At 37.7% G+C, this 14,140-nt stretch overlaps 1 protein-coding gene across 4 annotated transcripts in view; it reads right to left on the minus strand.

Moving 5' to 3' along the window:
• Nucleotides 1-14,140, minus strand: part of MYO5A (myosin VA) — a 191,859-nt gene that overhangs the window by 94,813 nt on the left and 82,906 nt on the right. For all 4 annotated transcript variants that reach the window (XM_035708806.2, XM_025472765.3, XM_025472764.3 and 1 more), the window contains exons 5-7: nt 8,029-8,185; nt 2,708-2,851; nt 247-328 (exon numbers count right to left, since the gene is read on the minus strand). In XM_035708806.2, the coding sequence (XP_035564699.1) occupies nt 247-328; nt 2,708-2,851; nt 8,029-8,185 (383 nt within the window). The remainder of the gene's footprint in view (nt 1-246; nt 329-2,707; nt 2,852-8,028; nt 8,186-14,140) is intronic.

Raw genomic sequence — 14,140 nt, forward strand, 5'->3', positions numbered from 1 at the left:
GTCTGGAGTTCGACTGCCTGAGTACTCATCAGTCATCTTAAACTCAACTCATGGTCAATTTTGCTCCATGTATGCAGCTATTCACCCCGTCCCCATCCCTAGGTTATCATGAAGCCAACTGCAGACTTCTTATGATTTTACTCATAAATATCTTAGCATGAAATAATCTCCTTTTTAATAGGTTTATGAACTCAGGAATTAACAGAAAGCAGTATCAGAACGATAAATCTAATACCATATTCATACCTAATCGCAGCATTTTAAATTCAGGTAACTTTGCTGAAGCACAAAGCTGATAGAAGATATGATAGTTTCTCTCCTCTTCTGCCTTTGAAATAAGAAGAGTTTTCAATTATAGCATTTTAACCTAAAACTCCGAAAATTCAATCGTAAAATAATTTTTTAAAGATTTATTTATTTGAGAAAGAGAGAGGAAAAAAAGCAGGGGGAGGGGCAGAGGAAGAAAAATCTCAAGCAGACTCCCCACTGAGCAAGAGCCTGACTTGGAGTTGGATCCCAAAACCCTGAGATCATGACCTAAGCCAAAATCAAGAGTCAGACACTTAACCAACTGAGCCACTCAGGCACCTCCATAAAATAAATATTTAATTATCTTGATGCAAGAAGTTGTCCCTTCCCAAATTTTCTAATACAGGTTTATCATCTTATGATTTATTAGCTATGTGCAAATATATATATATATGAATGTGTACCTGTTAGTCACATTCAACAAAAAATATCTGATAATGATGCTTTTGAAGTAAAGAACAGCTTGATATATGCCACTGTCATAAATGATTACCCTTGGGGAAAATTAAAACCATGTTTTTGAAATACAAGTATCCCCTGCTTTTTTTTTTTTAATTTTATTTATTTATTCATGAGAGACACACACAGAGAGAGGGGTGGGGGGCAGAGACAAAGGCAGAGGGAGAAGCAGGCTCCAAGCAGGGAGCCTGACATGGGACTCGATCCCAGGTCTCCAGGATCATGCCCCAGGCTGAAGGCGGCGCTAAATAGCTGAGCCACCTGGCTGCCCTCCCCTGCTTTTCTGAAGTTTGCATTATACCATGTCATTCTAGCAAAAGGCTTACATTAGTACCTGTTTTGCTAACCAAAAGAAATCCAGAGAGTATTTTTTAAAGAAAAGCAAAAAATAGTGTTTAGTGTTTATTTTGTGGAAAGCCACTACAGAGGCAGGACACCCCCAGCAGCAACCATGAGACCACATCTTCGCATCAAGCTGCCATAGCTTTCAACTGTGTCTGTGAGCATCTGTGCTTCATCTTGACTTATTTCGGGTATCTGTTAGCAAGATGTATCCTAAGGTATAAGAAAAACCTAAGGGAGGTTATTTTTGGGGTCTGAGGATGCTCAGAAACTTTCTCATATAAATTAATGGTAATGTTTTTCCTCACTTTATACCATTTCAGCCTATAAAAGGTTTCATAGGACCAATCTACTTCTGGAAAGGGGGATAAACCTGTACTCAATATTTTCTCAGAGTACCACTCAGGTTCATGGTCTTCCTAACACTTTAAATGAAAAAGAATATTCTATCTTTGCCATATGTCAGATCAGATCATCTACTGTGGTTGGTTGTAAGAGATCCACAAACGTTGGGACGCCTGGGTGGCTCAGCAGTTGAGTGTCTGCCTTCAGTTCAGGGCGTGATCCTGGGGTCCTGGGATCAAGTCCCATATCAGGCTTTCTACAATAGAGCCTGCTTCTCCTTCTGCCTATGTCTCTGCTTCTCTCTCTGTCTCTCATGAATAAATAAATAAAATCTTAAAAAAAAAATAAATCATGTACAATTTTAACATAACAGTATTTTCTTTTTTTTCATAACATTATTTTCTGACAGTCCTTTTTCCACATACATACTTTAAAAATGCAACTGTAATAATATTGTTCATACAAAACTGAATCCTTATACTCCACCAATCATATCCTTGAATTCTGCAGTGTATTTATTTAGTTGACTAAAGAACAGTGTGGCCTGAAGGTCAGGTTTGATGCTCAACAGAACCTTATGTCTGGAAAAGGAGATTATTTATCTTCATTACATTATTCTATCTAAATAATAATCAGATTGTAAGAGAGGAGAAAGAAGAAAAGAAGACAAGTAACTAAGTTCAAACTGTAGCTCACTGAAACACATGACCCAATGTCTTCCCTATCAACTGGGAAATACGAGAGTTAAGACTAAACTAGTAACACCTCTTAGGTTGCCTACGTGGCACAGTCAGTTAGACGTCCGACTCTTGGTTTTGGCTCAGATCATGATCTCAGGGTTGTGGGATGGAGACTCATGTCAGCCTGTGCACAGCACTGAATCTGCTTGGCATTTTCTCTCTCCTGCCCCTCCCCCTACTCATGTACACTCTCTAAAATAAATAAATAAATACAATCTCAAAAAAACAAACAGCACCTCTTTTTAACTAAGTTTTTTCTACGACAATCTGCAGGAAAAAGTCAGAACCATTAAACCTAAACCAGTGCCCATTCCCATAGATTATTAGTCTAATAGATACTGCCCTGCCTCTGACAGGTACCAGTTTACGTATTTCTTTCCAAATGCAGTCTGTAGCAATACTGTCATAATATGCTCAAGAGTATCTGCAAATAAAATACATACCAGCAAGCATGAGCTCTGGAATTACATGGCAATCTAACACAAATATATATGTGTACCCGCCCAGCTTACCTGGAACACCACTCTGGATTTCTCTAAAAGGTAAGTTCTCATATTGGCACCAATGATTCGATATCTCTTATCAAAACCAATTTCAATATACTTCCCAAAACGACTGCTATTATCATTCCTGGTTGTCTTAGCATTTCCAATGGACTAAGAAGGGGAAAAAAAATAATATTTTAGAAGTACAGTTCATGACATGACATTTACAGAGTCTGTTCAGGGAGAGAAAGGACACAATGTAACACAGCACTTTAAAACTGATTCTTTTAAGAAGAGAACCAATCTTGCCCCTGCAGGCACCAGTGCATGTATGCTTTGCCCACTGTACAACCACACAGTTACCCACTAATAGTTCATATCTGCCTTCTTATTCTCACACAAACTATCTTCAGACACAGTAAATCTGAGCCCAGTGGCTGGGAGATTTTCACAGTGTTTGTGGTATTGGAACACACTCATTCAGGTCAATAAAAAAGGAAATGGACAGGACTGCCGAAGCATAAGCCCTCTTAGTTACACACTCGGGTTTGCATTTCCTGAGAACTCAGCCTGTTTTATGTAAATAAGCTGGTTAAAACAAATAAATGTCTTTATGGAAATGTTGTTTGATGTTGAATCTCTTTAGCTAGAAGTTTCTATCATCTTATCCTGTGACAACAAAGGCCCAGTTGGGTTAGCAGAATCTTAGTAAGTTTCTGCTCAGGTCAAAGCCATTTTCAGAAAACAGACATAGTAAAATTTGCCTTTGGATTTTGATAGCTGTGTCTAACTTGTAAAACATCTGCTATAGATTTCAGAGAATGTAACTTTCTGGTACATTTTTTATATACTTTTAAAAATTAAATAATGTATATACTACTTATTGACTTAGGTAACAGCCATCTAGAAATTTTTCTTCCAAGGCAAAAAACAAAACAAAACAAAAAAAAAACATGGTGTAGAGAAGTAGTCATATAATATATTGTATTAAATGTTTAATGAAACATTATACATAAGATTACTATAATTTACTTGTGCAAAGCTCCAGACAATTAGGACTAGTATATTGAACTATATTGAAACCATAGCAGAAAGAAAGACAGGAAAATGCTCTGGAGTGTTAAAAAAAAAAAAAGATATGCAAACATAAGTGATGAAAACAATAACCACACAGCCACAAAAAAATCAACTCATCAGATCCTCTGATCAAAGAAAGTATATTTCACTCTCTGAAATACAGGGCAGGTATTGTCCTATTTTGCTCTGGCAGTGAGAACACTGCTACATTTCAGATTAACATTTTAAATGGAAAGAATGACAGAAAGCTATCCTCCCAGCAAAGTAAGAGTAATGTAGCCTTAGACAATTTAACAATACATTTACTTAGATATTCCCGTTCTTTTTTTTTTTTTTAAGATTTTATTTATTTATTCATGAGAGACAGACAGAGAGAGAGAGAGAGAGAGAGAGGGAGGCAGAGACATAGGGAGAAGGAGAAGCAGGCTCCATGCAGGGAGCCTGATGTGGGACTCGATCCCAGGTCTCCAGGATCACACCCCAGGCCGAAGGCAGATGCTTAACCGCTGAACCACCCAGGCATCCCAATTCCCGTTCTTGATATGACAAAAAGTACAACATAAAGTCTCCATATATTCCAATTATTCTTATCTAGAAAAGGAAATTAAAGTACAAGGTTTTCTTTCAACACAGAATATTCTGTCAAAGAGCAGATGAAAAAGATGTAGTAATTGTGGCAGTGGCAGTAATAGTCACCAAGGGTTTATCAGGCACTGTCCTGAGTAACTTCCTGCCAGCAAGTAAGCAAGCTAGCAAAGGGGGGCCACAGCTTCTCCTCCTTCCCTGACTCTATTCCACCTTCCATATGCCACCCCTTTCCTATCTACTCAAGAGTGAAGGTCAGAGTGGTTGAGCTGCCAAAACAATACTACACCCTGTAAGAAGCAACAGTGAGTAGGCCAGGGTTGAAACAGACCCTCCTCTCTGTCTTTGAGTAAAAGGTATTTACATATAGAGCAAAGAATGGTAGAAAGAGCAAATACCTGGGTATTAGACCAGGCCCTCCTACCATCTTGGCAACATTTCATCCTCTGAGGAGCAGTGCCTCCAATTGAAAACTGATTAGTTTAAATGACTCTAGGCAGATGCTTGAGTGGCTCAGCAGTTGAGCATCTGCTTTTGGCTTAGGGCGTGATCCTGAAGTTCCGGGATCGAGTCCCATATCAGGCTCCCTGCATGGAGCCTGCTTCTCCCTCTGCCTCTGTCTCTACCTCTCTCTGTGTGTCTCTCATGAATAAATAAATAAAACATTTTTTAAAATATAGATAAGCTCTAGGTTCCTTTTCAAAACTAGAATTATATGATTATAAGCCTTGAACCTGATAAGGAAAGAAGGTTCTACACATAAACAATACTTTTTGTCCATTCCCCCTAATTGCTCTCTCTGCCTTATAAGTACTGTATTTACAACAGGCTCCCTTGATGCTATTTTCATTTCAATTAGCAAGTAATTGTTAATGAAAAAAGTTTTGTGGTCTTGATTTTACTATTGATTTCAGTGAAGTGTTGTGTGAGTTATTCTTTACTAAAAGCAGATAAAAGTCTTTAACTATGGTTATTAAAGAACTATTAAAACTACTATGCCCCAAGAATCTTTCCCTGTCCCCATCTTTGGATGAAAATTTCCTAGAGGAAAAGGAGAAGAGGAAAACATGATAAAATGAGCAAAAAAGAATCATTCACCTGTGCATCATTCATATTTTGCAAAAGGAGCCTTTGCTAAGGATGAGGATCTTGCTTTCTAAAGGATTGTATACAGATTCCATTAACTACTAGGCTGTGATGTTAACCGTGTAGGGTGCTTATTATCTAGGGAGGAGTTTCAGATCACTGGAGACCTAGATATGTCATTCTGGACAACACAGTAAAGGACTCTGATATAGAGACACAGTCTTGAGGCAGGTTTAAAGTCACAAACATTCTAGGCCACATACTCAGTATTTCATCCATGTCTTCTTCCTATAACTGCAAACCCTTTGTCACCATTCTTCAGTTCCCAATTCTATTCTATTTTTTTTTAAGATTTTATTTATTTATTCATGAGAGACACAGAGAAAGAGGCAGAGACAAGAGACATAGGTAGAGGGATAAGCAGGCTCCCAGTGAGGAACCTAATGCCGGAACTTGATCCCAGGACCTCGGGATCACAACCTGAGCCAAAAGCAGCTGCTCAACCACGAAGCCACCCAGGTACCTCCCTGATTCCATTTTAATCTTTCAAATTGGGATGCTCTCATTTGTGGTTATTGAAAATTAGTTCTCGGGGTGCCTGGGTGGCTCAGTTCGGTTAAGCAGTAACCTTTGGTTCAGGTCATGATCTTGAGGTCCTGGGATGGAGCCCCATACCTAGCTCCTTGCTCAGCAGGGAGTGTGCTTCTCCCTCTCCTTGTGCCCCATCCCCCCGGGGCAAAGTGCTCATGCACACTCTCTCTCAAATAAATAAAATCTTAAAAAAAAAAAAAAAAGAAAGGGAATTAGTTCTCTCTTTGTCAAATTTTCTTAATCCAAATTCCTGTAGAAAAACTATACAACAATATAGAAGCACAACTGATGTCTTTATCTTTTTTTTGTTTATCCTAGAAAATAAGGTAAATTCCTTATAACTACATATTAAAAACTAGTATCAATGGCCATTTTAATCTCTCCTACGAACACAACTAAAATCTGTATTGTAGAAAAACCAAGGTAGTTATTTTTTGAATGAGAATATAGTAAGGTCATAAAATATTCTACTAGACATTCTATAAGATTCATTCCAGGCTTGTATTATTCTATGGTCCAGGGTTAGAAGAGGTGGAATTCCCTGATGCCATCACAACCTAGACTGGAATATTCTAATATTAGGGACTAAGAATTAACTAAACTATTGCCAAATACAGAGAATTTGTCGTTGTGACCAAAAATAGTCAATCTAATGGTAGGAAGCAAAGCCAAGTCCTGTTATTTTCTGACCCAAAACCCAAACTGGCTGTACAGATTAGATTTCCCCAATGCTAACACTGGATTCCAGCACTATATCTGTAGGTTGAATTGTTTCAAAATCTTAATATTTGCTTAAAATGTTGACTACTCTTTTTAGCACAAACCTCTGTTTCCCCCAGTCTCTGCTATTTTAGAAAACTTCTCCAGTTCTCTTTCCAGGGCACCTAGCCCAGGAAGCCTCTTAACTTCCCCAGCAAATCCTGTCCTCTCGGTCCCAAGAACAGAAGTCCTACTGCTCTGGAGGGAAGCCCTGCAGGCAACGGATCACAACACTCTGTTCTGAAGTGTCACACACGGCACTGCAAACCAGGCACAATTACCTCTGGGCTGATTATTGCAAAAACCACTTGTATCCCAGGTACACCAGGCCAGTTCTAAACTCCGTCTGTGTTTGGGGGACAAATAAGGCTTGACAAAGGAAAAACACAGGAATAAAAAATGCTGACTTGAATTTTTAATAAGAATGGTTTGTTTCTCCCTCTCCAAAATAATTTCTCTCCATTATTAATGAGAATTACTTTTCTCCATTTAATGGGACTATTTAGAAAAATGTGACTTTTCTAAAAGCATGTTAATAGACAAATAATTTTCAAGTTACAAATCCTGAAGTACTCAAATTTTCACAAAAACATTTCCACTTTGTATACATATTTTACTTTTGAAAGGACATCCTTTCATAGTCCTTCCTTTCACATGGAATTTATAGCTACTGAATCCCTTTTTCTAACCTAAAGCTGTGTGATGTGCTCCACAGAAACAAGAAGAAAAATGTTTACAAGATCATCATGATTTAAGCCTACAGTTCAAATCTGGAAAAAAAAAGATAGAAACCTACAGCTCAACAGGTTGTACTAAGTATAGAAAATGAAATATGGGCAGAGGGATGATAAAACTCATCATGCTTTAGTGAATCCTATGAACTCAGAACTAGGGGGAAATGAACATACTTCTAGTATAAGGAATAATAGATGAGAGTCAATTAACTGGGAGAATAGAAATTAAGAAATGAAGTACCACTGTCAGTTATTTGGAGACAATTCAGTGGTAGGTTAAAAATGCAGGATTATGAAATTAAGTAGATGCTTCCATAGCTGGGCTTTACTCAAATGTGTATCTTACTGCCTTTCTACTTTTCATAGGTCTCTTCTTACTAATATGCGGAGAGGTATTTTCTTACTTTTAGTGGTTGGGAGAGCCCAGACTTTTAACAATATATACTGTTTCAGTATTTCTTTGAGTAGGTTTCTTAAGAGAATATAGTAAGAAGGCCATGGCTGCTGCTGTCTTACCTCCATGATGGGGTTGGAGGCCAAGACCTTTTCTTCAACATTGGCTTCACTGGCAGAACCACTTACAGTTGCAAAGTATCTCATGGCATACTTAGCTGAGACTGTTTTTCCTGCCCCAGACTCTCCACTTACAATGATGGACTGATTTCGTTCATCTCTGTAAAACAAAGAAGAGTAACTAACAGTGCTGTCCACTCCTGAATGTGACTAACACTATTTCCTCTGTGTTCTCATCAGTGAGCCATGGTGAATTTCTTCTGGTTCATACCTGGAGCAATGTGGAATGATATTTCCTAATAAAAATAACTTCTTGCAAACTAGCAATGGACAGGGAAAAGAAGATATCAAGCATCAAATTAGTGTTACATCTAAGGATGAATCTATAATAGGAGGTCTCTGAATTTTTGTGTGTATATATCTCAAACACATTATTTAATTTCTAGACAATAATTCTGGTATATTACAGTACTGTTGTCAACCACCTCAAAAAAGAAAGGAGCCACAGTTAAGGCATTTAAAAGAAAATCCTATTGAAATAAAATGATAAATTGTCTAGTAGTTAACAGCCCATAAAGTCATGTCTTCCACAAACTCCAGCTCCTACTGAAAGTATCTTCATTAGCAGAAAAGAAATGGTTCGTGTATTTGTTGGCTGACTTGTTCAAATATGTCAGAACTCAAAGACTATCTACTATTCTATCTTTAATTCATTAACACAATGACTCAAAAACTCTAAGTGATATACTTGTTCACAGGACTATCATTTCTTTGGGGATAAGACCTAAGTCATCTTTTTTTTATTAAAGATTTTATTAAAAAATAATAAAGATTTTATTAATTTATTTGAGAGAACAAGGGGCAGGAGGGGGAGAGGCAGATGGAGAGGAAGAAACAGATTCCCCACTGAGCAGGGAGCCTGATATGGGGCTCAATCCCGGAACTCTGGGATCATGACCTGAGCCAAAGGCAGGCACTTAACCCGCTGAGCCTTCCAGGTGACCCCTAAATCATCTTTATATTTAATATCCAGCACCTAGTGCAGAGCCTGACACATCACAAATGCTCAATAAACGTATATTGCTTACAAGTAAATAGAATTTCAATGAGCAAACTAGCCTAAGATTAAATCTGCTTTACTTTTAAAATTTTTATTTATTTATTAGAGAGGGAAAGAGAACAGTAGAGAGAGAGCAAGCACAGGTCCACGGCAGAGGGAGAGGGAGAAGCAGGCTCCCCACTGAGCAGGGAGTCTGACCTGGGGCTTGATCAAGGACCCCAGGATCATGATCTGAGCCGAAGGCAGATGCTTAACCAACTGAGCCACCCAGGCATTCCTAAATCTCTCTGCTTTGACTATGATTTCTAGCAGGACAGAAGTAGGAAATTGCTACTGCCTGAGATGGAACCAGCAATTGGCTTTTCATCAAAATAACTGAACAATAAAACATACATAAAAGTGGTATCATTTGTGCCCTTAATTTACAGAGACTGGATCAGGATGACCTCAAAGGTTTTTAGTGAAACTATCCTCTAAGACCACAAGATGGGGGGGTTATTCTACATTGGTCATCCATCCATGGATGGAACATGGCATAGTGACAGTTCAGGTTGTACAGATGACCAAGAACCTGATCATAAAGTTCTTACATGAGATGTTAAGGAATGTGAAGTTTACCTCAAGGTAACAGAGTGTCTATTAATAGGTAATAGAGTTTTAAACAGAAAATAATACAACCCAATTAGTAAAATCAGTCTGGCAGCAATGTGGAGGATGAGTGGCGAGGGTCCAGATGAAAAATTATGAAAGTTTAAAAAAAAAAAAAAAAAAAAAAAAAGAAAAATTATGAAAGTTTTAACAAAGGTTGTCGCTGTCCTGATTGAGAGCAGTAGATAGCTTTAAGAGATACCAAAGTAGTAGAATCCACAGTACTTGGCAATAAATTTCCAAAGTAGAAATTTAGGACTTTCTTTTTCCCTTGAGAAATGAAGGTTAACTAGATCTTGAAAAATATAGTGAGAGTATACAGTAGCCTGCTCCTGACACTCTGACTCTAATATTGTGGGGAAAATGAGGAGGACCTAGGTGACACACTAAGGAGTGTTTAAATTTTATAGTACAAGCTTGCACATAATCCTTGTTTTTATGAAACAACCTCCTCATACTTACACTCTCATTTTCTTTTTATTTGAATTTCTCAACAGAACTGGACACTCCCATTGCCTCTGTTCATTCATAGCTAATTAAAACATAAATCGTCTAATAAAATAGTTTTTATTGTGGTGCCAGTGTCCTTTCTTTTAGTCATTTAAAACATCCTCTGAAGGGTGCCTGGTTGGCTCAGTCAGTTGAGTATCTAATGCCTTTGGCTCAGGCCAAGATCACAGGGTCCCAGGATTGAGCCCCACTTTGGGCTCCCTGCTTAGTGAGGAGTCTGCTTTTTCTCTCTGCCCCTCACCCCACTCATGCTCTCTTTCTCTCACTCAAATAAATAAAATCTTTAAAAAAAAAAAAAAAGTCCTCAGAATTCACCTTTTTCTATATATTAATCAAGCAGTGATCAGTAGTTTTGGATTCCCTTCTACCAAATGATTAAAAAAATCATCTCTTCCTAATTCCTGCATGATCAGTTCTATCACTATGCCCTGTGTAACACCACTCCTTCCAACAGCAAAAGACGTAAGGAGACTTCCACTAGTCTGATGGAAATATTAATGGGAACCACTATTTAAATTGTGCTGCCCTTAGGCGCCTGGGTGGCTCAGTCACTTATTTGTCTGCCTTTGGCTCAGGCATTGAGCCCCACAGTGCATTCTGGGATCAAGCTCCACAGTGGGTCCACTGCTCAGTGGGGAGTCAGGTTCTTGCTCTTCCTCTCCCTCTGCCCTTCTCTCCGCATTCATGTTCTGTCTCAAATAAATAAAATAAAATATTTTAAAAAACAACACTGTACCGCCTTTAAAAGGCTATTTCAAGTCTTAATATCAAGATGTTGTATCAAAAAATATAAAAATGCATATAGCCCTTTCCTATGATATATGGAAGAAGAAAAATATTAAAGACTACACAGCTTTGAGTAGTTTGTATGACCTCTCTGCTCCACAGTTTTCTCATCTTTAAAATTAAATAGTACCCAAAGTCCTACTCAAATTCTAAAGTATTACAATCTAAATGTCTAACTCTGGAATTGATTTTTCAGATGCTGGATGGACAATAGTTTGCACTCTAAGCTAGGGTAAACTCTTGCAACCAAGAACAATTGGAAAAGGACAGGCCCACAGATACTCAGGTGGTCTTGAGTGGCCATATTTGAAATGGGCAACATTTCTCCTCTGGAGGACTCCTGAATTTAAGATGGCCAAAATCAATAAAGGGTTACAAAGAGTAAAAATGTAAAATAATCAATTCACGTGCTTTTAGCTCAAACATGAGAAGCAGAAATCTTTTTTTATTTATTTATTTTTTAAGATTTTATTTATTTATTCAGAGAGAGAGAGAGAGAGAGAGAGAGGCAGAGACACAGGCAGAGGGAGAAGCAGGCTCCATGCAGGGAGCCGGATGTGGGACTTGATCCCGGGTCTCCAGGACCACACCCCAGGCTGTAGGCAGCGCTAAACCGCTGCGCCACCGGAGCTGCCCAGGAAGTAGAAATCTTTATAAAAAGATTTCATAAAAAGATACAATAAAATCTTCAAAATGTTTTCCAGTCCTACGTAGCCATAGGAAGAAATGCCAAAAAGACAGAACAAGAGCAGAGATAGGTGGAAATGGGGAGCCAAGCAGAGACACAGATGAGAGAAGGACAACAGATAATAAAGACACACAAAGGCAGAACAGAAAGAGTATGACAAAGATGAGGAGAAAACAGAAAAACAACTAGGATAAAAATTTTATGGTTCACACTTGCTTATATTATACACAAAAATAAATTCAAAATGGATTAAAGACTTAAATGTGAGACCTGAAGCCCGAAAATTTCTAGAAGAGAGCATAGGCAATAATCCCTATGACATCAGCCTTAAAAATATTTTTCTAGATATGCCTCCTTTGGCAGGGGAAACAAAAGCAAAATTAAACAATTTTTATTTGTCAAAAGAAAAAACTTTTGCACAACAAAACAAAAAAGACAACCTATTGAATGAAAGAAGAGATTTACAAGTGATATATCCAATAAGGGGTTAATATAGAAATTATTTAAAGAACTTACACAACTCACCACCAAAACCCTCCAAATAATCCAATTTAAAAATGGTCAGAAGCCACAAATAGACATTTTTTTTCAAAGAAGACATCCAGATGGTCAACAGACAAGTGAAAATATGCTTATCATCATCATCAGGGAAATGTAAATCAAAACTACAATGAGAGGGGCACCTGGGTGGCACAGTGGTTGAGCATCTGCCTTTGGCTCAGGTCATTATCCTTGGGGTCCTGGGATCAAGTCCCACATCAGGCTCTCCAAAGGGAGGCTGCTTCTCCCCCTGCCTCTGTCTCTCTCTCCTTTTCTCTCATTAATAAAGTCTAAAAAAAATACAATGAGATATCACCTCACACTTGTCAGAATGGCTAAAATCAAAAACACAAGAAATAAGAAATAAGCATTGGCAAGGATGTAGAAGAAAAGGAACCTTCATGTATCATTGGTGAGAATGCTATCTGGTATGGTTTTCATTTGTGGAAAGAAATATGGAGTTCCTCAAAAAGTTAAAAATAGAATCACCCAAAAACTCCACTACTGGGTATTTAACCAAAGAAAATGAAAACACTAATTTGAAAAGAGATAGACAGATATAAATAGATATATTTACTCCTATGTTTATTGCAGCATTATTTATAATAGCCAAGTTATGGAAATAACCCAAATGTCCATCCACAGATGAATGAATAAAGATGCAGTATATATACACAATGGAATGTTACTCAGCCATAAAAAGAACAAGATCTTTCCATTTGCAACATGGATGGACTTAAAAGGCATAATGCTAAGTGAAATAAATCAATCAGAGAAAGACAAGTACCATGATTTCATTCACATGTGGAATTCAGGAAACAAAATAAAAAGGAACAAAGGAAAAAAGACAAACAGAAAAACTTACTTTTAAATACAGAGAACAAAGTGGTGATTACAAGAGGGGAGGCAGGTGGGGGTTAAATAGGTGAAGGGGATTAATAGTACACTTATCGTAATGAGCACTGAGTAATGTACAGAATTGTTGAAATCATTATATTGTAAACCTAAAACTAATCTAATACTGTATGTTAATTATACTTGAATTTAAAAAAAATTTTAATTTATGGTTCAAAATGAATACCAGAGTCTACTATCTTCTATTCATTTGATCTGTGAGCTTTAGATGGTTACATATATATAAATAATAATTTACTGTTCTTTGAAATTTTGCTTATCTGATCAGCCAATATTTATAATCCTTCAGGTGTTCTTTTCTTATATTACAAGAAAGAACTTTCTACTTTTGGGATATAGCTATCATTTCAAAAGCCTGATAAAACCAAGTTAAAGAAGAGAGATTCTCTACTCTTCATCATGGACAGATCAATCTGGACCATCTTAAGGACGCATGAACCAAACATTTATGATTTCTGGCCAATTCTCTCAAGGGCATCTACAGTAATCCTTTTTTTTTTTTTTAAGATTTTATTGATGTATTCACGAGAGACACAGAAAGAGAAGCAGAGATAGGTAGAGGGAGAAGCAGGCTCCATGCAGGGAGCCCGATATGGGACTCGATCCTGGAACTTCAGGATCACGCCTTGAGCCAAAGGCAGACGCTCAACCGCTGAGCCACTCAGGCGTCCCTCCAGTAATCCTAAATACCTGGATACTGGGTGCCTTGGAGGTAAGCCCTTCTGACCTGTTTTATCAATGGTGGTTCCAGAGGCTCTGATATGAACTAAAAGCCCCCACCTAAAAATATGGCTTCATTCATTCATTCAACATGTAATGAACAGTCACAACGTACCTACTATTTTATGAAGACAAAAGACTCTGAGGTCAAAGCCTATTGACAGAGACTGAAAGTAAAGTTAAAAATGGAGTGAAGTAATTGCTTAAAAAGGAGGTCTAACCAGGATACTATGAAACAAGGAAGGATA

Source organism: Canis lupus, chromosome 30 (genome assembly GCF_003254725.2).
Source record: "Canis lupus dingo isolate Sandy chromosome 30, ASM325472v2, whole genome shotgun sequence".
Lineage (NCBI taxonomy): Eukaryota > Metazoa > Chordata > Mammalia > Carnivora > Canidae > Canis > Canis lupus.